Source organism: Uloborus diversus, chromosome 10 (assembly GCF_026930045.1).
Source record: "Uloborus diversus isolate 005 chromosome 10, Udiv.v.3.1, whole genome shotgun sequence".
Classification (NCBI taxonomy): Eukaryota; Metazoa; Arthropoda; class Arachnida; order Araneae; family Uloboridae; genus Uloborus; species Uloborus diversus.
The window spans coordinates 69,012,197-69,040,190 of NC_072740.1; the positions used below are offsets into that span (position 1 = coordinate 69,012,197).

The 27,994-nt window shown below is 32.4% G+C and overlaps 1 protein-coding gene across 1 annotated transcript in view; it reads left to right on the forward strand.

Moving 5' to 3' along the window:
- LOC129231352 (E-selectin-like) overlaps positions 1 to 8,814 on the forward strand; it is a 92,976-nt gene extending 84,162 nt beyond the window's left edge. Inside the window, exons 8-12 of the mRNA XM_054865644.1 lie at positions 4 to 189; positions 2,185 to 2,238; positions 4,317 to 4,395; positions 6,840 to 7,252; positions 7,619 to 8,814. Coding sequence (XP_054721619.1) covers positions 4 to 189; positions 2,185 to 2,238; positions 4,317 to 4,395; positions 6,840 to 7,252; positions 7,619 to 8,118 — 1,232 coding nt within the window. The 3' untranslated portion in view covers positions 8,119 to 8,814. The remainder of the gene's footprint in view (positions 1 to 3; positions 190 to 2,184; positions 2,239 to 4,316; positions 4,396 to 6,839; positions 7,253 to 7,618) is intronic.
- Positions 8,815 to 27,994: the final 19,180 nt, after the last annotated feature.

The following is a 27,994-nucleotide window of genomic DNA, read 5'->3' on the forward strand; positions in this document are numbered from 1 at the left end:
CAGCGATAAGATGCCCCATTCCGGATGGAAAATTGCAGCGAGGTATTTACAGACTAGTGAACAAAACAAATAGTATGGGAAGCATGGCCATGCTGAGATGTAAACGAGGCAAAAGGGAAGGAGATAATCCATATATTACGTGCACTGAAGATGGTAGCTGGACAAAAGCAGAAGCACACTGCATATTACGTAAGCGTTGCATATGTCACATTTTAAAAGTTTTGGCTTCATGATTTAATGGTTACACTAAAACCGATCATTTTGAGTTTGGTTCTACCATTGGATGGTTCTACCTTTGATGTCCTTGCAAAACCAGTGAAGAACATGCACCTAAAAATAAAGTCTTTTCGCTAATCACGCCATCATCAAATGTCTGATATAGTTGTTTATTGATTTCAATGGATTGCGATGTAAGTTAAGAGAACGTTAAACATTGTTTTTGGTAACGAAAACCATCAGCATATTTCTTTACTTCAATCTATAACAACATCATTCAGAGCTTTTGTAACTCGTTGTTACTTAGTAGGGAAAGAGCTTAGCGATTTATACTTTTCCAAGGACGGCCTTTTGTGCTTAAATTTGAGTCCAAAATATTTTTTTTATAAAATAGGCAAAAATGTAAAAATCTATTTACAGTAAGTAAGCTCTTGGTGACATAAAAGCCAATTCAGCTATCATTACTTAGAAGAGTTACAGCTGCAACTTGAAGGTATTTCTTGATGTTAACACCTATACACCACTGCTTCCCTCAAATTAAAAATTTCAGTTTTGTTCCTAAATTACATTTTTTATACAACTCGAAGCGTAATTACCATTCGCGGATCCCTTGTTGATTGCATGTGGACCCCTTTGGGGTCCACGAACCACCTGTTATGATCAATTGGTCTAAAGCGTGGCATTGATGACAGGATATCATTCAACCAACAATAATATATATTTTTCGTCTCATGGTTTTCTATCGTGCAAAACTCTGAATCACTGAACATGCGTCTTAATTTATCACCTTTGAAATTTCTTGTGCCATTTACGGAAATGTCCTGTACTTAAAAACGAAATGTTTAAACAGAACAAAAAATGATGAAATTATTAACTTTAGACATGAAAACTTTAGTGTGCACAAAGCTTAATTTCATTTTATTGGTGGGTTTTTGGCTAAAGAGCTTGTTTTTTTATGGCGCTAAATGTTTGTTTGATTCAAACGAAAAGCCATCAATAGTATCTCTTCATAATATGATAATGGCTCAAAATTTCTATTTGTTTATTGCTGGAATCATCTTACTCGTATGAAACCAGTGCAATAACCTATCGATTGGTGGCAAATGAATCACGTATAATGTATATATGTAAAGCGGTTTTTCCCATAGTAAAAATTTACTTAGTCATATTATCAGAAACGTTAGTATCCAATAATGATTACTTGTAACGATATTCGTTATTTTTGACAATATAGAAATCTAAGCTATTTGTTTCATCAAAGACATATACACGTGGTGATTATCATTATGACGATATGTCTCATTATTTCATTCAAAGGATGTGACATGTTGGATTAAATCATGTGTCACAATAGTCTGAACGTTACGTTACATTAGTTGAAACGCGCACTACATTCGATTTAAATATGTATCACATCAGTATCCATTCGAAACTTCGCATGAATATTGGAGACAAGCAAAAGTAAAAGCAAATTGAAAGCAAAAATAACACAATTTCAATTATATTCTACTTTTAAGCGATACATTTTCTTAAGAGCAAAGACAGCTCTGTTCTTTATTTTAAGTGTTCCATCTTATGCAACCCTCGTGTTAAAACAAAAATAAAATTATTGCGTTCAATTTTATGTTGAAGTAACTCAGATTACTACATGACTTTATAGTATTTTCATTATCCTGAGCGCAAAAAACTGAAAGATAAATTATTTTATTAATTTCTTTAACTTTACTGTGATCCTTATAACTCATATTCCTTAATGAGTATAGAAAACCTTGATCTAGGGATTGTGATATGTTCATCCTTTAAAAATGCCTGAGTGGTTTTATAGCAGTTCTATTAACTTCCTAAAAGGACTCATAATAATTGTTGCCCTCAAGTCGTGCTGATTGTGCAGCTAGCTTTCGTATTTCGATGAGCCATATACATTTTCAACTTTTGACCAATAATTGCATTTTTACTTTATTTTTATAGCTGCTGGTGCATCATATGAAGTTAAAGAAGAACCAAGAATAGTTAATCAGGGAGGTGAGAAGATACTTTTTTATTTTTCTGAGCTACTGGATTCATTAATCCGGGATGCCCACCTGTGGGGGGGGGGGGGGTCATGGCGCAGACTGTGCCATTGAAATTTTTAGCGGGGGTTGAGGGGTATTTTTCTCACTTTTGGGGGCTCTTCGTTTGGGGGGTCTTTTCGATACTTAGACGCTGCGTCCTTGCTGTTAGTGGAGTGAGCACCCTTGCATTAATTAAGTTATAAATTAAAAATATCTTTTAAGGTACATGATACTAAGATACTGCTAAAAAATAATAAGAAACTAAAATAATAAGAAATTTTGCACAAGCAATTTTTTGTTATATTCAATTCAAACAATTTAGGTTTGCACGCGTTTTTAACTGTTTTTACAAACAAATTTGACTCTAACATAACAGAAAAACGGGGACAAATTTCAAAATATTTAGAATTTAAAGTTTCCGAAAAAAAGGTAGGAACTACGTTCTCATCATTTTCATCCAGTTGAAAAAACAACTATTTTTTTTATTTACAAAATGTTTTAATTAGTCTTTCTGTTTGGAGCATGCACACTAATGGTCAAAGGTACTTTGTTTTCACTAAGTAAAACTAAGGTAAGGGAAAAAAAATTCTTGAAGTAAAAGAGCGTGACTAACAGATACCTCATACAAATAAATAGGAGAAGGGGGGGGGGCATATGTGATCTTATTTTTTTATTATTTCTTCGTTTCACAAGAAATACTTTCAGCTTTTCAAAGACAAAATGTCCACTTCTTTAAAAAAGTCTTTTTTCTCTTTTTTTTTCTTTGTCTTTCGTTTGTTGTTGTTGTCAAAATTTACCTACATGTTTGGCAAAAAAAGTGATTTTTCTAGGTACAAAAGTAAAAATTTTCCAACATTTTAATTAGCGAAAGGAAAGCCTGCATGTTCTAACGCAGCTACTCTGGCGCTACAGGTTGATATCATAGTTATTAACTGATGTTTATTAAGCACTGAAAATTTGATTTACAAGCGAAGAGGTAACGTAGTTCATAAGTGCCTATGTTATATACTTTTCAAAAGGAAAAACTCAAATTTATTACTGGATTAACGGAAAGGAATGGTAACATGGTCGGTAACTTACTGCTTGATACCCAAGCTTTGCCTGCAATTGACGAGTTGAACCGTATCATTGCTGTAGACTCTCGCTGGTGTGCTAAATTTACTTTCGCGACCAGTTTGTTGGTGCTCTCAGCTTCAATGAGATGACACCTGCCTCCAAGTCGGTTATCGTCTATTCCAGACTGATGAGTCCAAAACAAGGAGGAAACTGCAGTCTTTGGATGGCATAACTAAGCTGTCGGTATAGTGTGCATAGCATGATATTTGTAGATAAAGACTTTTTGTTTAATTTATCTTGTATTCAATCTGTTGACAATTCTGCTGATATTTTTAGAAACTCCGAAGTTATAAACATGTCATACAAAACCTTTTAGCAACCTCAAAATTCCGCTTGTGTTAATTTGAAATAAATTTTATAAAACAATTCCGCAATTCGTTTACGCCATAATCAGCTCCACTTTTAATAATTAGTACTATTCCTCTGATCTTGAAGGAATGTAGTAAATTATTCATATATTTTTCAATAAACCAAATGAAAAATCTATATAGACAAGGTGTGTCACTTTTAACTGACTCTGTTGATACTTCTATACTCATGAACATTAATTACTACTTCTCTCCAGTTAATATCGAGAGCAAGAAAGCACATATCGGAACAATTTTGATATTTTGAAATGATATTTTAAAGTGCACAAAATTTAAAGCATTAATGTTTTATCAAAAACTAATGCATTATATCTTTTAAGCATATAAATTGTGTAACTACATACAAAATGGAATTTCGAAATATGTATCTATTTTTCTTCGCATCGCTTCGCTTTTAAGCCTGTAACCTTAGGTAGTATTAAACGTAAGGTCCTCAAGCAGGTCTTCCGCGTGGCTGAGAAAAAAAATTAATATAAATTTGTCTTGTATATGCATAAAAGAAAATTTTACGTATTATAAACTTTCAAATGTAGTTAGTCTAATTATAGTATCAATTTTATTTCAGCTGTCATTTTCGGAATGGTTGTTGCAGCTGTGATGATAGTGGTTGTACTGGTAGCATTATATCTGTATTCTCAAAAGAGGTAATTATGTTTTAAATGAATTTAAAGCAAATTTCAATGTGCTTACTTAAAAAAAAATAATTTTATACTGGTTTCATTGAATCTAAGAAATGAAACAACACCTTCTAGCTGAAAATATATGGATTGAAGCAATGTTAATGAAATATAAACATTGCAAACCAGTTACTTTCGTCAATTTAACTTGAACAGATTTTAAAGGTTATCAGTGTATCCTCTTCTTTTTGTATCTTCATTGTACTGCACCTCCAATTAATGCAAAAGGAGTGCTTAAAATAGTAACAAAGTTTAATCATTTAAGTAAGTGTTTAATGCACTATAAATAATGCACTATATAAAATATAATGTCCAGGTAAACCTGGAACCGCTAACCAGCGGTTCCAGGTATTGGAAATCAGTTGGAGTGATCAAGTTGAAAATGGGGGTTTGGAATTCAATTAAAAAAAAAAAACTCTTTAAAGTGCTCTTTTTTTCATGTGAGATACTTGATGAAAACTATTTAATATTGTTATATAAGAGGTGATTTTTTTTCTACAATGATGAATAAATGCAAATAAAGCATTAACGTAAAAAGTCAAAACATTGTTGTGATAGTTATTCCTAACATTTAGTTCTTGAGTTTTTTTTAATTTATTCATCTGGGAGAATATCAAAACTAGTTGTCTAAGAGTTGATGCTTTATTATTGAAACAGCGATCTGAACATGGATGGTATTTGTAAAAGTTGTGTTTTCTTATTTCACAGTGCCAAAAAATGTTTACAGTGCTACAGTAATCAGGTTGCACCGTGCGCATACGTTGAAAACTAACTAAATAAGTTATTTTTAATTTTGCATTAGTGTTAAGTACATGCTTTTTCAGTATTTATTAGATTTCAAGCATAATTGATGCAGTGAGAAGCAAAGGGATGTAAGTGGCAAAATTAAAAATTTGGAGATAACCAGTACAAATGGTAGGTGAACCTCTTCTCTGCCTTGAAGCAAGATATAGTACTAGTAGCCCTGGTAGGTGCTGCTGTACAGCAGGATTTTGAAAAACTTTTCTTTGAAAACCTACCTAGGACCTTATCTTTAAACGCGTTTTACTCAAAACCTTAAAATGTCAACTTACATCCCTTTGCTTTTCTCTCTGCCTCAATTAAGTATGTTAATAAGAACTAAAAATCAGGTTGGCGAAGGGTACAATGTTTTATTGGGCACAATATTGAGCAAAACACGCAATGCAGACGAGGCAAGTTTCTTTTTCTTCAGAAAAGAAAGAACAGATAAGTGAAAGTGAAGACGAAAATGGTACTGTGTGTCTGTACATATTGCAGGGTGAATTTCAAATGAGCCTGAGCATTTGGGTGAACATTGGGATTAGTGTGACTCATATAAGCACATACAGACATAAGCTCATACATAAGCTCATAAATATTGCCGTGTGCAGGTAAACGGCAGTATCTGCAGAAATGAGTTTTCGAGATTTTTAAATAAATGTGTGTTGGATTCAATACTAACAATAGGAAATGTCGGAATTAGACGGCCTTTTCGCGCCTTTTTTTCAGCGGTAACCAAATAAGCTAGCTTGTACAATAAAGATAACTTACAATAGATGAAAAAAATGCAAAAAAAAATTGAAAATGAAAAAATTGCAGCTACTGCTCTTTACCTGCACACGACAGAATAATGCCTTATGTAAGTACAAACAGACTTTGCTGCTCGATTAAATCTGAAGGAACAGCAACTGGAAAACTACTTATATGCGTGTGATGCAAGTAAAATGAAAACTTCGTTCTCATTCACGAGGAGACTGTTTTAATGCAAGTGGTCACTTTATTGCCTAATTGAAGCTAAGATACTTCATTTAACTAGTGTCAACGGATTTTTTTGCTTGATGCACCCTTCAAAAAATCTTTTTTTTTTTAACTCATGGAAAGTGTTTTGACCGATCAAAAATATAAAAATGTGAAAGCCTCAGCTTTTCATATATATTCTAGAAGTAAAAAAGAACCTAAAGCCTGTCTTCAGCTCTCACAATACTCGAGTCCGGCCCGTGCAGGTTTTTCAATGTTTTTCAATAGATTTGAAAAACAGGCACCCTTTTATTTAAGTAACTTTTGAAAGTTTTCAAAACTGGTTTTGAGAAAGTAGAAAGTAGCATTGAGGAAGCTCAAAAAATTGATTGCATTGTGTAATATGCGAAGTATGTAGCTTCATTGTAGAAAGATAATACCTAATTTATCTCAACGTTTTAAAGTTGATTTCTCAATATTGCCGTGTTGGTACTTTTGAATATAATATTGCAAATGAAGCACCTGAAGTACTAACACTTCAATATTGTTTTTTTTTTTTTTTTTTTTTGCTGCTTAATATAGGCAGAGATCTTAAAAGGATTGATAATAAGTTGTCTCAGAATATATTTTGTGCATGTTTCTAGGAACATAAATGACGCCTTCTTGTTTTTCAGGCGAAATGCAGAAAAGCCAAAAATTCCAAGTCGCTTCCAGGATCCACCAGCACCTCCACCAAGGCCTCCACCTCGGACTAAAAGCAATCCATTCAAAAATGCTATTATGGGATTTATGTCTCGTGATACAGCTGTCAAAGATGAAGATATAGAGTTAAAAAATTGGAAAACCCACAGTCTGCCTACGGATAACTCATTCGCTAACGACATGGGAGATCCTAATAGTCCCAAAAAGCTACGTTCTTTCGGGGGAAGTTTAAGACAAGAAGATAAACCGGCTGTTATTGAAGTGGAAGTACTCTCGCATGAGGGATCAGGCAACAAAGGAAAATTTAGAAGCGTTCCTGAAGAGAATGAAAACGCAAGTCTTGAAAATGTTGAACTTCATGATGAGGAGAAGGAAAGCAATAAAGGTAATAATCACATTCGCGTCCTGTTCTGAAATACGGGAGCGTTTATAAAATTATGCAGTGATGAAGAAAATTCATTAAAGATATACTTCAGAACTATACATATTTTTTTTTTTTTTTGATCCTTATATATAATTAAATTATAAATTGTGTCGAAACAAAAACCTTTTTTGACATAGTTCTACGTTTAGAAAACCATGTTGAGATTTATTATATAGACTGACGTCAAAGTACGTCAGTGACAGTGCTACAATATTTTTCTTTGGACATTAAAAAACGTTTCTCGGTGTTTGCAAAAGTTTTCTAAAAGTTTGCAAAATGATAATATTAGCTTTGAATGTATGTTCAGCATGTTAAATTATTTTTCAGGATCTGAGCGAGAACCCAAAAGCGGAGCCGAATATGCAGCAGTAGATTATGAAAAGAAACGACAGTCCCGACTTTTAAAAGAACAAGATTCTATGGAATCATCTTCGACAGCTGCTGCAAGTCCCATTCCCGCAGACGAGGTCGATAAACACGTATCACCGTCTCCTCCGAAAAGTTTGAGTCACACCGAAAGTGAAGAAGAAAGTGAAGAAGTTTCGAGTGAGGAAAAAGAAGATGAAGATCAAATAAATAAAGAAGAAGAAGAAAGGAAGGCAAAAGAAGATGAAGAGAAGAAAGCAAAGGAAAAAGAGGAGAGAAAAGTAAAAGAAGAAGAAGAGAGGAAAGCTAAGGAAGAAGAGGAAAAGAAAGCTAAAGAAGAAGCGGAGAAGAAAGCCAAAGAAGCAGAAAACGAAGCTGCAATTGCACGTAGACGAAAATTAAGAACCGAACCTCCTCCACCAGTGGATGAGAAACCAGTTTTAAGGCGATTCCGACGCTAGAAACTATAATTCGTATCTGTGATGAAATTTTCATGGTCATAATGAAGACAATAAAAAAGCAATGCGATGGGAATATTTGCATGCAAAAGCTGCAAATATTTCAGAATTTCCGATAGCAAGCGATTTGTTAATTGATTTCATCTAATTTGACGTAAAGTGACATTCCCATTTGCAGTCACATTAGATTTGAAGCAATTTTCAAGAATTGAGTGTTTTACGTGAAGAGAAACAATTCAAGCAAGAATAAGTAATTACAATGCTGATTCAACATGCATATTTTATATGCGAAATTTTGTTATAAAATTATATCCGCATTTTATAACATGAATGTATGTTAAGTGTATTAATTTCTAAATTACGGAAGTAAATTATTTCTCATATTTGTTTCTGTGAAAAAGTTAAGAGTCCAATAGGTTTGAAAAGTTTACTCATGTTATTAAAATTTTGTAGAGAAGTTTTAAATGTTGAAACCAAAACAAAAATATATTTTCAATTGTTTGAAAAAGTGAAAGTTCTGAAAACGTTTTATATTCTTGAATATTGAATTGTGGATTATTATGTACCTAAAATATGTTACCACTTTTATGAACAATTTATTTACATCTAAAGGCATGCTGTAAGAATATTTCTGATATTAAACTTCAAAAAGAGAAGAAAAAATCCAATACATGAATTTCTCTCTTATATTTGTCTATTTTTCTTTTTAAATCTAAAATCTGATAAAATTAAGATATTTTATGATTTAATATTTAAATATATTAACGTATTAAATCACTTTTGTTTTTCAAAGTGCTCAAAAAATAACAAAGGAAAGATGGAAAGTAAGAAAAACTGGACAATTAAGGTAAGAGCACCAAAGAAGTCCACCTTAGAGTTCGTGTCCTCCTCTCGTTCATGATTCAAATAGGCTTCAACTTTTGTATATTTATCAGCTGATTCGTAAAAAAAAAAAGAAAGAAAATGAAAATTTAAATTTCACTTAGGTTTGGCAGCAGTTTTAATAGTGGAAGGCGATTTGACCTTATTAGGAACATCGGTCTCTAATAAGGCCAACTAAGGGCAAGAATTACCTCACGGAGGGTTGAAGACAAAAAAAAAAAAGAGGGCAAAGAGCCACTGTCAAAAAGGAAAAAAACTGGAAAATTCTTTATTATCAATTTAAAAACATATTAAACCACATTTGATAAAGTGAAAAGCAAAATCAAAATTCCATATTCACTTCGACGAAATATCAATCGTCACATTCAGGCCTCTGATAATTCATTATTTTATGTTTTTAGTCCTTCTTGCGCACAGTAAGTGCACCGGATGAGTAACAAAGTCAACCATGATCTAATAGGGATATAACCAACTTTTCTAGGATATCCAATCGTAGGAAAAAAATGATGATACACGGTTTTTTTTTTTTTTTTGAATTCATCAACTAGTAACTTATCCTTCAAGAACAATAAACAACTTTTGTTATGCAATCGAACTCGCTTAAAACGAGCACGAAGGGACCACCATATTTGCTCGTTATAACCAAGTGCTCGTAAGGAACGGGTTTGCGAAAAAGAAATAATAAAAACTCATACATATTTGGTTTGGTTGCTTTTTATTTCGGGACAGTTCTGAAGAAGTTGGTTCATTTGCTTTGAGCTGTCTTATTGTCTCGTTCGTGTGTTATTGTCTTTCGAGGAATGTTTATAACACAAGAAACATCGTCATATACACTACTGACTTTGAAAACAGTTTTTCTGAGCATCTAAAACCATCGAATTTGTCTCACACATTCATCGTTATCATCGTTTTTTTTTTTTTTTTTTTTTTTTATGTTTTTCACCTGCATTTGCTTAAATTTGGGTTTTAGTATCCTTGGAAGTGATATCATTGGTGTTAATACATAGTTAACTATAGTGAATTAATGGTTCTCAAATGCTTCTCTACAACACAAATTTAAAAAAAAAATGGGTCGTATTCAGTTGTTCTCAGAATTTATGACTTATCACTAACTTTAGGTTGACTTCGGAACGCTAAAGGATTTTTTTCCAAAAATGAATAAGCTGAGCTGAAAGTCAATTGAAATTTTATGAATTACAAAAATGTTGCTCGCGTTAAGAGGGGTTTGCTCGTTAAAAGCGAGTTATGCTCCCATAGATGTAGGGTTAGTTATAAGCGACTTCGACTGTACTAGTAAACTACAGTGAACCATGAAGAAGCAAAACTCAGTGTGAAGTAAGATCAGGTAGTCTTGAAAACACTTTTCTATACGTGCACTGTTGCCTAGTGATAACATACTGCTTGTTAGAGACGCTTTATCATTAGTTAGGTTTTCCGATGACGATGAAGTCATTATCTACCGAATTTTTGTTACACTATATTATAAAAATAGGGAATGACCACATTGGTCTACATGAATTTATTTGGCCTACCCACCTTATTGAAACACTTTTAAAAAAATTGAAGCTATCTCGTGCTTTGATTGGATTTTGATTTATAATTTCTAACTGAGAAGGAGTTTTTTTACAATAATTCAATTACCCACATAGCCGCACTGTTTTTTATGCATTGACTGATAAATATACGTGTATATAAAGTATTCAAAGTATAAAGTAGCAAGACAAAACATCATTTTTTCAGGTAGGGTAGACCGATGAGTGAATGAACATTTAAGCACAATTTCATTTTTGAAAAATCCTCGTAATTTTCAATATCAGACTGCTCAGATCGTGATAGTTGAAACAGTTTAATTAATATATGTAAATATCTAAAAAAATTGTGGGAACTTAAATGGTACCGCTTTTTTAGGTGTTTAAAGGAAAAATGGCACAATGATCCAGTTAAGTGAATGAACACTTCGAACCAGTAAATGAACTCAAATTGGTCCAGTGAATGAACATGATAAATTTTGATCTGCAATGAAACGATGTTTCTTTGAAAACTAGCTATCTATCTATTTACCTATCTATATCTCTATTTACTATCTATCTATCAATTGTATCTATCTATCTATATCTCTATTTACCTTTCTATATCTCTACTCAGTTATCTATCTCTCTTTCTATATCTATCCACCCATTTATATCTCAATTTAACCATCTATATATCCATCCATATCTATCGGTCTATCAATACATCCACATATTTATCTATCTACACATATATCTGTCTAATTATTTATCTATTTACCTATCTATGTACTGATCTATTTTTCTATATATCTATCTATCTATTTATCTTTATCTCAACCTGTATATATCCTTACCTACCTATCCATCTACCTGCCTCTCCATCTATTTGTCTATATCCCTATCTACCTATATATATATATATATATATATATATATATATATATATATATATATATATATATATATATATATATATATATATATATATAACTAAAATTTATAAATGCAATTATTTCAAATTAAATTAGTTGCATGCACGAAACCAGTCTAATAATTTTGGCTGAGAAAAAGAGTGGTTCACAATCGTGAACATTCTTTTTTTTTTTTTTTCAGGAAAAAAAATACGCGATCAAAGTAACCAGTCAGGTGTCAGCTTAGGAGATAGCTTAGAATATCAATACAGAAAGCTACAGTAAACAATTTATTTAGAAAAAAATCTTTTGGAATCTTATTTTTTTAAAAATATTGCGAGTTAGTTCATTCACTGGGTAGTGTTCAGTCACTGGTCGGTCTACCCTAATATGAAGTAAAGAGATAATTTGGGGGATATATGGAAGAGGATGGTACATGACATTACAGCATTTTCTTCATTATGTCTATGTTTACTTTTGACTGACTGCAGCATATATGAACATTCAGTTGTCTGGTGGGTATTCTGGACATTAGAAAATCCATAAGTCCGGAAAAAATGAGCTGCAAGTTGAATTACGAAGCGTAAATATTGAAAATGTTTTTTTCTAAACGGTCCTCTATGCTCAATGCTTGTCCATTACAGTTGCTCTTCACAACACAATGGGTTCGATGAGTTCAGTAGAAATTTCTTTTGGAAAAAAAAAATAATAAAAACTTCAAATGTTAATGCTTGAATAACTTCGATTTTCTTGAAAAATAAATAGCATTTCTTTCGGTGGGTATAATACAGACCTTTCTGTGCAACTAATATTGTTCCTAAGAAAAGGAATCTCTACATTTTAACCCACATTAGGTTTCATAAGAAAATGAAAATTAAAAATTTTTACGGTATTATACAGATGACTGCCGAGTTGGCAAACAGTTTATAAGGTGTATAAAATTTCCAGTAGTACAATCTAAGGGATTTACTAAAAGAAGCTTTAAAGAGCAGCTTGAAAACAAATTGCTAAAAGCATTTTGAAAACAAATGATTTCGATCCCTTTATTTTAAATATTTACTTAATTCGTATAGTTTAAAGCGATTCTACGAGACGAAGAATATTCAATATCAGGTTAAACATGGATATTCAGCACTCAGGTTTAAATAAAAAAAAAAAAAGGTGAAAAAAAATTCCCCTTCAACGTGTTGAAAAGAGCAAATGCATGGCTCAAAATTTAAATTTAGACTTTTTTCGATTTTTCTTTTTGAATTCCAAAACTCTTCAGTCATTGTTATTAGTAGACGTAAGCATTCAGTTTCATGGATTTTCTGGCGAAAAGCCCCTAAGGAGGAGGGTTCTCCGCTCGCCCCATCCCATTGGATTGAAAAAACCCAATGTGAATTCCTGAGCGCCAAAGTCAAGCAACTTTCCCTATACCCGAAGCCCTAGCGGCCTATTCGCTGAACCAATCGAACTAAAATTTTTAATTGGTATGGCTATTTGAAGGTATGAGGATATGGTTATTTAAAGATCGAGATTATGATGGTTTTAAACAATATAGTGCTCTCTGTCGTGGTTACACTGAGTGAATGGTTCGAAATTTTCGCCATCTTGATCGCATATGTTTTAAAAACCGCATCTAAAATTTTCGTTCAGTTGGTTCGGCAGATAGGCCACCAGGACTTTGTATGTAGGGAAAATAACTAAACTTTGATACTCAGGAATTCACATTGGGTTTTAATGCAACAAAGTATTTAATAATGCAAAATATTTAATAAACAGCAGTTTTATTTTTGTAAAATTGACTTAAATTGTTTGAAAATTGTTTCGCTTTCGACCTCCACTCTAACAACCTTCATAAGCGTTGAAGTACCTCCATCCTCCACTGCAAATTTGGTGAAAATTCAACGTAAACTGTGAGTTTGATAATGCGCACAAATACACTTTGCTTCATTTGTATAAACTAAATAAGTAACACTGCTGCGTATAGACACATTTAATGAAACATTTATTATATCTTTATAAATTATTACCATAACAAGACACAAAACAACACACTCTGAAGACCGATATAAAATAAATACAGTTCATAAATTTATTTTTTGCCCATTTTTCTCCACTGAATTAAACCAAAAATGCTTGAAATGTTTTATGATGCGTTATGGGGGAGGGGGGGGGGGTTGTGAAAAAGTCTGTGAATTATAATGTAATTAGTTAGCATCGCCCCTACTGTAACGCAAAGAAATGAACTTTTAAATCTCAGTTGCTGTGAAAAGAAAATTAAAAGCAAAGGTTCCAATCAGGGCAGTAGCCAGCATGATTGTTCAGGGTAGGCCAACTTTTCCTTAACTTTTTTAGTCATCTTAAATGCAGAGAAAGAGGGGGAAGAGAGAAAGTAGATACCATCTTCTGGTCTCTGAGAGAGAGTCATCACAAATAATATAATCTTGGGTGTAGAATTCACTCCGAAATACTCTTTCTCCTCCGGAAATTTTTCGAATTTGCAATCTTAAAATTGCATTTTTGATGATTTTTGGTTATGTTAAAGTAGGAAGAAGAGGTTGGATGATCCTCCGTCAATGTTGAAAAATTTAATTTTAAAAATGACAGTTATCAACTCCAATTATGTTAGAGAGAGGGAATTTTTCGGAATTGTAGCTCTAAAACGCAGTTTTAGACGATCTTTGGTGATGTTAGTATGTAGTAAGATTCGAGGTTCACCCACTGGAAGTTTTTCAAATTCGTAGCTTGTAGCCTTTAAGAATGCATTTTACCCGATCTTTGGTAATTTTAGGGGTGACAAAAGGCTCAGTGGGGCTCCCCATTTTTTCAAGATTAAAACTTTTAAAACGAATTTGTAGTCTTGATTATGTTAGGAAGAGAATAGTTCAACTTTCCAATGTAAAATTTTCAAAATTCTAGCTCTAAAAACGTAATTAGGGGACAATTTTTTGTAATTGATGCTCCAAAAGCGTAATTTTATCCAACTTTGATGTTAGGAAGAACTGTATTCGGGGGCTCGGATATTTTTTGAAATTTAAACCCTTAAAACGAAACTTAAGACTATCTTAAATTATGTTGTCGAAAGGAAAAAATACTCCCCTGGAAAGTTTTCAAAGTTAGCTTTCGATGCGCAGTTTTTAGACGATCTTTGGTAATGTTAGTATGAGGAGAGGTTTGGAGACCTCTCCTTACGTAATTTTCTTCACTTAGCTGTGGTTTTCATGATGATATTTTTATTAACAAAACTAGAAATGCAAATATGTCGGTAACCTCTATGAAGGTATCATAATTATTTATCTATTCATTTCTTTCTTTCTTTTTATTAAAATTAAACTGAAATGTATTTGGCTTATCAAAATGCTCCGTTTTTTAAAAATTACTTTTACCGAGATTTAAAAAAAAAAAAAAACCTCACGCATCTGAAGTGTTTTTTTTTTTTTTTTTTTTTTTTCAGTATTGGTTTAGGGGAAGCAAAACACTTCACAGGGCAGGCGGCGCTTACTCAGGCTCCTGGCCTATCCCTAGCTACGGCCCTGTATAATAATTTTGAAGAACGGTGCATGCTCGAGCTCGAAAATCTAATCCCAAGTGAGTGAGATACAAGATATACAAATCTCTTTTCTTCGATTAACTTTTTTTGACTTCTGGTGCCATCTCGTGAGGGAAATATAAATGACTACGAAAATAATTATACTTATTTTTGTCTTTGAAAAATAGAAGTTTTCACACTGTCAAATCTGGGTGGCAAGTTCACACACATTTTCTGTACATTTTTTCGTTAAAACTAAACAAGGAAACTTGAAGGGAGACGGGTATGGGCTCCTGTCTCAAGTATTTGCTGCGGTTCAGAAACATTATAAATCCGACAATGATTACAGAAAAACATTTAAAAAAAACAAAACAAAAACACATTGTTTTTCTTAGGACAAAGATATTACCAATAATTAAATTAAGGAATTTTAAAATTTGTGAAGTATATATGGCAAAAATTCAGATTAACTTCAATGAAACTTATATACAAATACAAATGTGACGACCAACAACAGGCTCTTGACCCAACTAGGTTGGTCCTAGTCAATTTATTAGTCCTCAATGAAGATCAATGGCCCTCTTAAAGTTATCCACCCACCTGCTCATTACCACCTCTTCCGGTAAGCTGTTCCAAGTGCCCACAACCCTAAGTTTTTCCTTATTTCCAGGTTAGCCTGCGATTTGAATAGCTTCAAACAATGACCTCTCGTTATGTTTTCGGTGCAAAAATTTAATCCATTAACATCATTATTACTTTCTAACATTTTATTTAGTTTAATAAAGTCAGGGCACGTTCTATAAGAGCCCATAAGGTGTCCATTTGTGCCTGTGAGCTAAGGAAGGCCCCAAGAATAACAAATTCATTATAATATTGTACAAGATAAATATTATAATAATGGTGTTTAGTGAACGACTTAAGTAACTAAACAGGTTGTCTGCGCTTCATGAAATAAATTCAACTGTTGGGCATGGGCTGATTTATAGGGGAAGGGGGTACAAAGCGGCAATGACATCCCTTTTCCCCCTAGTTTTGGATGAAATTTATGTAGCAACAATACACCTTCCAAAATCTTTAAACAAAAAATCACGATTTTGATTTTTTTTTTTTTTTTTTGAATAGTTCAGAAGTGAAAATGAAGAGAATATCATATGTCGTTTTCTGATGGGAGAAAAGAAACGAAGCTAAAACGAAGAAAAAAAATATCTACGCATAATGTGCAGAAGAAGCCACCCATCATTGTCCCAAAAAGGAACAGAATGCAGGGACCTATAACGGTGTTTGTCATCGATATGGTGGACGTAATTTGCTAGAGTAGAATGAAGTTTCATTTCATAATTTCACGATCAGCTATAAGATTTCGATCTACAGTTTCCTTTATTTTTTGGCCATAAGTTGAAATGATTTTCGAAAGGGACACGAAAGCTGAGTATCAAAACATTAAAACGAAATTGACGTCAATACGCAACATGTGTAAAAGGTACTTAATGCAAAGCAAATCATCCATAAATATATCTCTAAATATGAATCAAACTTCTTGAATGGAACACGATTAACTGTTAAAAAGTGGTTCCATTCTTTATAAACAAATCTGATAGAAATGGCAAGTTTTAGTAAAGCGGAAGAAAAACACAAAAAAAGCTGCGGTTTAATGTTTATGCTTCCGATAAAAGCTCTAGGATTTAGATCCATCGATAATAGATAGCTTTTATTATTTCGTGAACTGCTCTATATCTGATAAAGAGATAAATCATTGTTACATAGCCCATACCATGTAACAGTACAAACTCAAAGCTATGGAATAGTTTGGCAACAGTTTATGCACATAAAATGTACTAAATATGAAAATGAGTATTTTGAAACTAATCGAAAAAAGACACCAAATTCTATTGCCCACAAACACTATTTTCATATGCGGTTTTTACTCAGCACTTTCTGGAGCTGGAATCCCTAACAACAGCATTACTTTAAGCAAAATGCTGAAAGGGTTCTTCCTTTTGCAAATACTACTCACTCCTGGCTCATGCTGCTGTTCAAACACAATTGTTCGAACTCGAAAAAAAAATCGTTCACATTAAAGTTCTGACATTTTAGTTTCTCAAGCAAGCTATTCTGCTTTGCATAATCATCCATTTTTTCGCATTATTATATATGTTACGGCCAAACCCGAAGTTCGGCCAGTTCGCGAAATGGCTGGCCAATTCGCGAATTGGCCAAGAGGTTTGGCCAAAGCCCGAAATACTTGCAATTAATATTGTATTTTCTACTTTGGCTGGCCATTTCGCGAAGTGGCCGGGAATCCTTGGCCAAAAGCCCGAAATGACTATTAGATTTAAGATTGACACATAACAACACATCTGTCGCTTCCAATGTGACGTCGCTGCGTGCAGTTGGTAGAAACTAGAAAGGGGGTGCGCCAGAACTGCCGAGAGCCAAATCGTGCCCCTTGTCAGTTTCGTCACCAAGCCTGCTTCCCCAATAAAAGCAGTTAAATTTATACTATACTTTGATTCTGAGTCGAGTCCCTAGTTTGCGACTACGCTGACATGTTGGCATCTCGTCGGGCTTGGAGGGTGCTACCACGTCCCTGTGAAGGTCCTGCCAATAGTTATTCAAAGCTTCGACGTCGTTTTCCTAGGCTTTAGTTCTTCAACTGAGCTATGAGTATGAATTTCTCGTATTTTCTCTTCTTTATTTTTAGTTGATATTATATGCGATAGCTAATAAGGGGGCATTCAAGTATTGTGTGAGTATTCTTTGGTCATTTTGTACCCCCTCCCAATCTTGTGAGAAAAAGTAAGCATACGTTATACCCCCTTCCCCTTTTGCTTATATAAGATTTTATAACATTTTGTACGTCACAAGATGCTCTTTCCCCACGTTCTTTGTTGTTGCACTGCAACTGCTTCGTTATTTAATGCTTACCTAAGAATTTCTATGACCGCTCTCCTCTTGTCAGAGAAAATAAGTAGCCCTTTGGTCTCCCCTTTCATGTTACATAATACTTGACCAGTCACAGCTTAGGTTAAACCTAAGGCCGTGTTTTTCAACCTTTCAGTGTTTGTGATACAAATTTTAAATATAATTTTCATTCCAAAGCCAAAACTAATGACAAGTAAGGAATTTAATGCGTGCTTCCCTCCCTAGAATTCTATTTAAAACCCCTCTACCACCCAAATTTCCACAAAACCACATCTCAGAGAAAATCTCCAAGTCAAAATCAGCCATGACTAAAAAATTAGCTGTAAAGTAGATATTCAAATCCAAATACAGCAACTTAATCGTCGGCAACGCAAGTTTTGGAAGTGACTTATTGCACGAATAATATAGACTTGTTTCTATTTAGAAATTAATTTTATAGTCATGTCTGATTTTTTCCCTTGAAATATATTTTGTCGGAAGCAGAAGGTTTGAGATTTGAGAAGCTACAAATGTTTTTTTTCCCCCCTGCTTTCAACTGTGAAAAATTGCCAATTTAAAAACGAGATAGCGAAGAGGGGAAAATTAGAGCGTGTTTTGCGCCGAGTCCGTGTGATTAGTCTGTACCCACAGGCTATTCACACCGTTGCTTTGGTGCGATAGACATTTCGATAATTTTTAGAGTATTTTTATTAATTACGAACTAGACCCGCATGACAATGCTCGTTCTAAGAATTTGAAGGAAGTTACTTGAATAAATGAAAATTCTCCCCCCTCCCATCTCTGATGCAAAATAATAATTTTCTTATACTAAAATATGTACATTCTTTAACCCTCCCCCCTCAAAAAAAATGATAACAATAAATAAAAAAATCTGCAATTTAAAATATTTTGATAAATGAAAAATACATGAAATTGCATAAACAGTTGCTTTAAAATGTAAAATAATGGAAAAAATTCTGTAGTTTTTTTCATCCAAACTCGTCAAGTAACCACCCTTATCGTAACCCAATCGATTTGAGAGCGAAGCGAACTCCGATCGATTAGTGACACAACCTTTCTTACGAAAGCGTTTAAACGATAATCCCGCTCTCTCGCCTTCCCCGCTGAAAAAAAGATAGTAATTAAAAACACATTGTATCTAGAATAAAAGGAAAATCTCGCTCCTCCATCCCCCGTAGAAAAAAAAAAAGAATTTGGCTGAAATAAGCTACGCAATTTATATAAATGATCACTCTCCATCCTCAAGAAGAAAAAGTTTTGAATTAAAACTCGCATTGTAAATACAGCGAGACGAAAAGTAAATCAATTAAATTGCATACAATCAATTTAACCTAAATTAAATGCAGTAAAACATGCGTCAAAACGTTTGGGGAAAAAAAAGAAAGAATTTAAAAAAAATACCGTGGCAATAAGAACAACCATTCCTAAATGTTAAAAAAAAGTAAATAAAATATGCTAAATTTTCTAGATTCCTTTCCCTTCTGAAATATTGATTCATAAAAATTCGAATTAAGGAAAAAACAAGGTTAAAAATAAATTAAAATAAATATAACAACATTCATGTATAAAATATTAGTAAGGACATGTTGTGGGGGATTTTCGACAAAAAGCGGCATTAAAGAAATGTCTCCTTTAAATAATATTAACAACAAAACTCTTTTTTCTTAATATTTTTCGTAATGAGCCCTTAATATTGAGGATTTGCAAAATAATTAAAACATTTTTGAAGCGATATTTCTTGGTACAATGTGATCTAGGATCTTTAAAATTAGGTCTAAGGAGCAAGCAGAAAAAGACTGGCGATCGCCCTTAATTCAATTTGCCTTTGCACACTTTACACAACGCATTTATTGAAGATAATTCGCTCATTTGAAGAGCGCAAATGTAATTTTGATTTTCCTCTTCGTACTTTGGCCGATCGTCCATAGCCACTTCGCGAATTGGCCGGTCAAAGCCCGAAATGCAGAAAATTTTGGGCTTTGGCCGGTAAGCCTTCAGCAATGTTGGCCAGTTCGCGAACTGGCCGATTTCGGACTTTGGCCGTAACATATACAATAGTTTAATTTGATGGATTGACAATCTATAAATGTGCTGACTTTTGACTTGTATTCTGAAAAACTGAACCTTGAAGATAAAAAGTATTTCAAAGACTCACTCAAGAGTCTTCAAAAAGAACACTCGAAAAAATAAACTTAAGCCGTTTAAATATAATTCGTTTACTTTTAAATTGTTCAGTAAAATATGGGATGAATTTACGTTGAGGTAAGATATTGCTAACCTTGCTTGACGTAAAATATAATAGCTTGCCCTTGTATGCAGCATTTAATTTCCACAAGAGAAACTGTTACGTTTGTATAAAAATAGTGTATCATTTTGTCGCATTAGATGAATTTATTAAATGCACACACACAGTTAGGTTTTTAAAAAAACAATTGAAAAAAATCTGGTGAAAGCTTTCAAAAATTTTTTTCCATGTTTAAAGTGAATAGAGTAAATCTCCGTATTAATTTCAGTTCTTTTCTTTTCTATTCCATTTTTTTTTCTATTTGTTTTAACTTCTATTCATCAGTATCGTTTTAATTATCTTGTCATCTAAAGCTAGCTATAGTATCTTATTAAAGAGGAAGAAAAATCAAATGGAGAATAATACGGTGGTGACACAGTTCATGGTACAATCATGAGTTTTCAAATGCTATTATTAACTACTTTCAGAATTATCGCTTTCTTTATAAGATATTTTTTAGTAACTACGAAATTTTCAACCCCTTTATCATTTCACGACAAAATACTATGAAAAAATCTTTTGCATTACGAAAAAGTCCTCCTGGTTTTACTTAGTAATAACAAAATTCTTCCGAAATAAATCTTTCTCATAAATTTTAAGGTAGTATAAGTTTCGTATTTGCAAAACCAACAGTTTGCTTCATTGATAATTGCGCTAATTTAAATGAAGTTCAAAGTTACAAAACTAAATGAAATCTCTGAACCTATAATGGTTTGGCCATTATAGTTTAAAAAGAAAGACTTGGTTTTGTATCTGGTACTAGTGCACGCACAGTTGTACTGTTGCCAAAAGAAAACATTCAACTAAAAACATCAACTAAACATTCAACAAACTTTCAACAAAATTTCAATTTCAACCGTTTAAGTTTTAAACGCTGTAGAAGGTAACAAGTTTTGTTTCTATTGAAACCCTAAGCTTTTTCAACCGTTAATTTCAATACAGATAAACTACTATGAATGAATTAGCGTACTTCATGGCTGGAGTACAAAGCACGTGCTCCAATTGATTGATGAACTTTAACGCACACGACGTGCAATATGTTATTAAATATCATTGAAAGCTATGTCGTTAATGTCATGTAAATAATACTTAAGTGATATCAAACGACGTATGAAATACAGATTTAAAGTTCATGAATAAATATGCACTAATTTCGTCCGATAAAGAACAGGCAATGAAATTGAAGAATTGTTCCTTTCAATATGATTTTCCCTTTTAAATGGCTGTAACACAATCCAAATACAAAATAATCAGCAAAAAACTATTTTTGCTTTATATAATTAGCTAGTTAGAACAGTGTTAAACTAGAACCTTTTTGGAAACGCTTTTTTTAAGACGTCATAAAGTGGGTTGCTCAGAGAAACAACAATTACTGAACTATTTGTAGGTGCTATCCATACGGTTTGACTACTGTGGAATACTGTCTGTTAGCCTGAATGCTCATTTTTTATGAATTTCGAATAAGACCTAAACAGTAGTATAAATAAATGATTAAATCCATCGATCGTGTCAACTGAAAATAATATGAAGCGATTTTTACGCAAATGGATATTATTTTTCACAGATGCAAGGTTCACTGTTTTAAAAATTTGATCAGTTAAATTAAATCAATGTATGTGTTGTATAGTTGTCCGTTCTTTCTATGCGTAGCGGTGTTTTTATTTGAGTAATAACAAAATCTTTTGCTTGTTTTATTCCAGAAATGAATATTTAACTCATTGCAATGTAACACGGTTGATTTATGAAAAGTTATAAAATTGTTAGTGCTCATTTAAGCTATGTAACTTATTATTGATATTTTTGTCTTTCAAATTTTTTTAAATATTCATCAGAGTAATAAACATAACAATGAAGAAATCATAATTGCTCGTTTAATGCAATAAAACATTTAACACATGAATCTTCTCTGCTAAATATTACTTGATTTTATAATTAAGTATTTAGGCATAAACGTAACTCTAGACAAAAATACAAGAAACGTTTACTTTAGCACATAAGTTTCCCGCTTCAAAATTAAATTCTACACTGAGAGTAAGCATAGCAAAAAAGGACAAGTTTTAAGGAAACTTGCTGTGTTGGTAATTGTTTCGAATTAAAATAAAGGGCTCGGAGCAAAAATGTGACAAGCCACAAGGAGTGACTGTTCGATCAAAATTTTTGTTTCTCATAACTAAAATTGAAATGAACATGACAATAGATTACGTCATTTGGAGAAAAGCATATCTGTTTTTTTTTATTGCACAATATAGAATGTATAATACCTTTAAAAAAAGTCTGTAAATATTTTTTATAAGTTGGGAATTGGCATACTGGAAAATTCAAATCATGTGGCATATCACATTTTTACCCCGAGCCCTTCAAATGCTTTAAATCAAAATTCGTCTAAACAAATAGATATAAACCGTTGAGAGCAAAAATGCTGAAGATCAATATTTTTTTCAGCAATCACGATTGCATATTATAATATTTTGTTGAAAGTCAAAAATTATTTTTGTTATTATTAAATGATAAAGTTATTTTATTTAACATTTAAAGTATTAATTGAGACCTACCAATGTTTAGTGCAGTATTTATTTGTTTAAAATTTAGCTTATTTGTATTTTAAATGCTTTGTACATTTAGTCAAGTGCATGCGGGGCAAAGTGAAATAGTTCATTTCATTTCCTCTTTCAATTTGTTATCAAATCACTTGCGCGTATTAGTTTATTTATTATTCATTATCTCATTTATGTTCTTTCGTTTAGTAATTCCCTTATTTATTCATTCATTCACTAATTCTCTTATCCATTCACTATGTTATTCACCGATTTATTTTTTCTCATACATTAATGAATAAATAAATTCGTTAATTGTTTCATTTTCTTTTAGTTAATTAATTCATTCTTTTATTTACTCATTCGTTAGATCAAAAATATCTTTAATTATCGAATAGAAGATGTTTAAAAGAAAGACTATTTTTCACTTTGTCCCATGAAAAAAAAGTGAAAAATTTCCACCTTCTTTTGGAGGTACACTGCCAAAAACAAAAAATAATTTTATCTATGCAAGTTTAAATACAAAATATATTGTTTCTTCTTTATACACTGCAATATATAGAACAAATTTCCTATTTGTTAATTTTGAAAAAAATAAGTCATTTTACTTATTTCAGTTTGCCCCATATTCCCCTATCAATACAACTTTTATGCTTAGTTAGCCACTTTGAATTCTACTGTCAACAAACAGGGTGAGTCTTATAATTATTTTTCTCTGATAGTTAATTTGATAAGTTCACTGTGATACATTTGTATTAATGATAAAAAGACAGGGTTTTTTTTTTTTTTTTGCAAAAGCTAATAGAATAAATTTTAGAATCATTATTTCATTTTATACGTGCACTGTAATAGTAACATTTTTTATGATTAAAACGGATTTCTAAAAGTTTATTTCTGTATTTCAGAGTCAGACTAACGTTAGTCCAAAAAATGCGATTTTCCGTTTATTAGTGCAATGTATGTAGAATCCTATTACACATCGAGCCATGTGAACGTTAGTCTGAAAAAAAAAGTCCTTCTCAATTATTTGGGTGAATATACGCTATTTGAATTTCAACGGCGCATAGAAATTTTTCAGATAAAACGAATTATATTATTGTTATCGTATGCTTAATTAATAATGAATATTGTCTTTGATTTGGCCCACCTACTCAATTCTCGATAAATATTTCATTTTAGCATTAATAGCTGGAAATAGTTATAAATGTATACTCCCCTAGCTTGCCTTTTTCTCCTTTTTATACAAACGCGTTCAACGCTTGCTTTTAAATAACCTGGTATAATGTATTTTACTATAGTCATACGTCTGAATAAACATCAAAACATATTTTTTCAAAACACATCGAAAAAATATTTATTAATATGAAAAAAAAATAAAATTTTACGTCACTGATCACGAAGAATAGTGTCATCCTCACCTGGCGAAATTGAAAGACTGAAATTCAACATTTAAACTACTGAAGGATCTCCTTAACCGCGAATAATCCGTGTAATACAGACTAAAGTTAAAAGCAAATTAACTGTTTCGATCAAAATTCAAATAATATTACATCAATTTTTGTTATAACTGCCACAAAGCGTGCCTGCGCCAGTCATTGCAGTATTTCCCACGGTAAGTATATGTTTTTATATTTTATCGTAACCTAGATCCTAGATGTAAGTTTGTACAATGCAATGTTTATTGTGTGCAGACATCACAGATTACGTTTAAATTCTAGAAAAAAAAAAAAATGCGTGCTGCTGTTTTTGCTGGTTATGTGTGATTTTGTGACTTCTCTGGCGTCACTCCGCTGGCGTTTTTTGTGCCACTAGGAATACATGTTCATGTTCCGATCATAAGTCTTTATTTATTTTTTGTTCTAGTTGCTCATTCGAACTCATATATCATGACGGGCATTAAAAAGAAAACAAGGAGAGATAGAGAGGGAAAAAAGCGTCAAACTGAAAGATTACGTTAACAAAAAATTAAAAATGATCTGGATGAAAATTCTGAATTAAAAAGAAAGAAAAGCGGAACTATTAGATAAAAAAGGAAAAGGAACAAACATTAAAAGAATAACATAGATAACTTTGCCAATAGTGTCTTCTCCAGACAACATTTCCCCCTGGTGCCTATAAAGCGGAAAAATTTTCAGAAATCTTCTGGCCTTCATCTTTACAAACACAAACATAACGGCAACTTATGAAATAATGAACATTAAACTAAACATATGGCTTTTTTCTTTGGGAACACAAAAAACCATTTACTGTTTATTCACCCATTTACCAGTGTTCAAAAGAGCGCGCGTCCCCTCCTTTTGATGCGCCAGACAAACATTTTCCCTCTCTCCTGTAAAGCAGTGATTATATGACCTACTGTTAGAATTATTTATGTAAATTAGATCTGCACACGTGAACTAGTTTATATACTGTAACCGCACCTAATGCGAATCTTGATCATTCATTGAATTTCTGAAATTTGTCAGTTATATAGATAAGTTGTAGTAGTGCATGAAGCTACGATAAATGTCGTGTCGACTAATAAAGAATTAACTTGAATGCATTTGTGAATTAATCAATAGTTATGAAACTTGACTACTTGAATTTAAATTATATCATATTTTTGGCGCCCAACTAGTGCGGCACGAATGCGAATGGAATAAATGAAGTTCAGAGCAGTAGAAGTTGTAATTTGGAAGCAGGCGTATTGTTGAAAAACGCTGTCTTGAAGTATCGAATGAAGATTGAAATATCGCATTAAGTTGAATTTGAAAATGGAATGAATAGATTTGGACATCATGGCAGTTTTCGTCCGTTCGATAAAATTACACCTACAGAATTTTCTATCGTCTGGATAGTACTGGTGTGTGCGAGTTTTTCATAAAGGTAAGCGATTAAAAATGTCAGTAGAAGGTAATATAGTAAAGACAGCTGCTGAACTTAATAAATTTAAAGCTGCTAGAAAAATAATTCGGATTGCAGTAACTAAACTTGTAAATTGTATAGAATCAGGTCTGCAAAGTGAAACTTTTGATAGAAATGCAATTGAGGAAAATTTATTTTTGCTCAATGCTAAAGAATCAGAGTTAAAAATTCTTAATGAGCAGATATTTAATTGTTTTGTCGGGGAGGAAGCTGAAATAGAAAAGGAATATAGTTCTGTGTTAGAGTATGAGGAAAAAACTAGTTTATGTCAATTTAGAACTAAAAAGAAATTAGATTCTATTTCAAATGCTGTAGAAAATCAAAATCAATCCACTGGTGACCACATTGTTTCATGCAAAAATGAGGTAAAAAATAACATTCGTTTGCCTAAGATTTCAATTTCTAAATATTACGGAGATCCAAGCCATTTTTTGGAATTTTTTAATTTGTTTGAAAATGCTATCGGGAATAATTCTGAATTATCAAAGATTGAAAAATTTACTTATTTGAAATCGTTATTAGGAGGAGCTGCGTTAAATGCAGTATCTGGGTTCTCACTTTCAGATGAGAATTATGACGCTTGTATAGGTTTGATTAAAGAAAGGTTTGGACGCGTAGATTTAGTTATTTCTTCCCACATGAATAATCTTCTTAATTTGGATCCTGTAAAGTATTCGTCTAATGTAAAAGCTTTAAGAACACTTTACGATTCTTGTGAAATAAACATAAGAAGTCTGAACTCATTGGGGATTGTTTCAGAATCGTATGGGAGTCTATTAGGACCAATTATTTTAAAATTGTTGCCTGATGATATGAATTTAGAATTTAATAGAAAACGTAATTCGAAAAAACAGTATAACGTCACGGAGCTTTTGGATTTCATTAGATTAGAGGTAGAAAGTTTGGAAGCCTCGAATGTAATTATAAATTCAAAGAAAAGGAAATCAAATAGTGAGTTTGCGCAGAATAAAAATAATTACTCTAGAAGTGTTCCCACAACTTCGGCGCTAACCACAACGACTAATTCATACTGCTATTATTGTAATGAAAATACTCATGATGTTAGAAAATGTGAGAAAACAAATGAACAAAAAAGGATGATTCTAAAGAATCAAGAGCGTTGTTATAAATGTTTTAGAAAAGGGTACGTTTCGTTTAAATTAGGGTAAAAATTCCACCTTGCAAAGTTTGTAACAGTGTAAATCACAATAAATTGTTCTGTAGGAAAATTGTTTCAGATTCTGAAGATAAAGAAAATGCGATTGCATATTTGTCGCTGAATTCAAAGACAATTTCTGAAACTGCTGATAAAGGTATATATCTGCAAACTTGTACTGTTCATGTTTCAGATAAAAATAGCTTGTTAAGTCGAATCACGCGCATTTTGCTTGATTCAGGATCACAAAAAACGTTCATTAAATCAGAATTAGCAAAGGAATTAAAATTAAAATGTATAAGAAGGGAAAAACTGTACATATATTCTTTTGGATACATTAAGGGTAAATTGAAAGAATATGATGTTGTCGAAGTTAAACTAAAAAGTATGCATGAACCTAATAGTTGTATAACAATTGAAGCCCTTGTAACAGATACAATTTCTGGAGCGCTTATAAAAGTACCCTCGAGAAGTATTTTAGAAATGTTGAAAACGGAAAAATTACAATTAGCCGATAATGGCGAGTCCTCTGAAATAGAATTATTGCTGGGTTCTGATTCGTGTTGGGAAGTACAAACAGGGCAAAAGAAACGAATTAGTAAAAGGTTATTTGCAGTTTCTTCATTGTTTGGGTGGTCGTTAGTTGGAGCTTTCGGGGAAAATCAATCTAGTGCTTCTATGTTTACAATTGGTGCTACGCAATGTGAAAGCGAGGATCATAGCTCAATTAATGATAGTTTGAGAAAATTTTGGGCTTTAGATCATATGGGTTTGGAGGAAAAAGATGATAAAAACGATGAATTGGTCATAAAAAAGTTTGAAAGTGAATTGAATTTCAAAAATGGGAGATATGAAGCTGGTTTGTTATGGAAGTCAAATCATGAACATTTGGCTAGTAACTTTGAAAATGCTAAACTGCGTCTTATGCATTTATCTAACAAATTAATTAATGATGAGTGGCTTAGGGAAAATTATGATAATATCATAAATGATCAGTTAAGGAACAAAATAATTGAAGAATGTGGCGTTAAAAGTCACGATGGTAATACAATGTACTACATGCCGCATTCTCCGGTCGTAAGAAAAAATGCGTCAAAAACTAAAGTCCGTATAGTGTATGATGCGTCATCAAAAGTTAATGATGAGGTATCTTTAAACCAATGTTTGATACCTGACCCAAATTTAAACCCTTCAATTTTAGATTTGATATTGTGTTTCAGGCAGTTTAAATATGCGTTTTCGGCAGATATCGAAAAAGCCT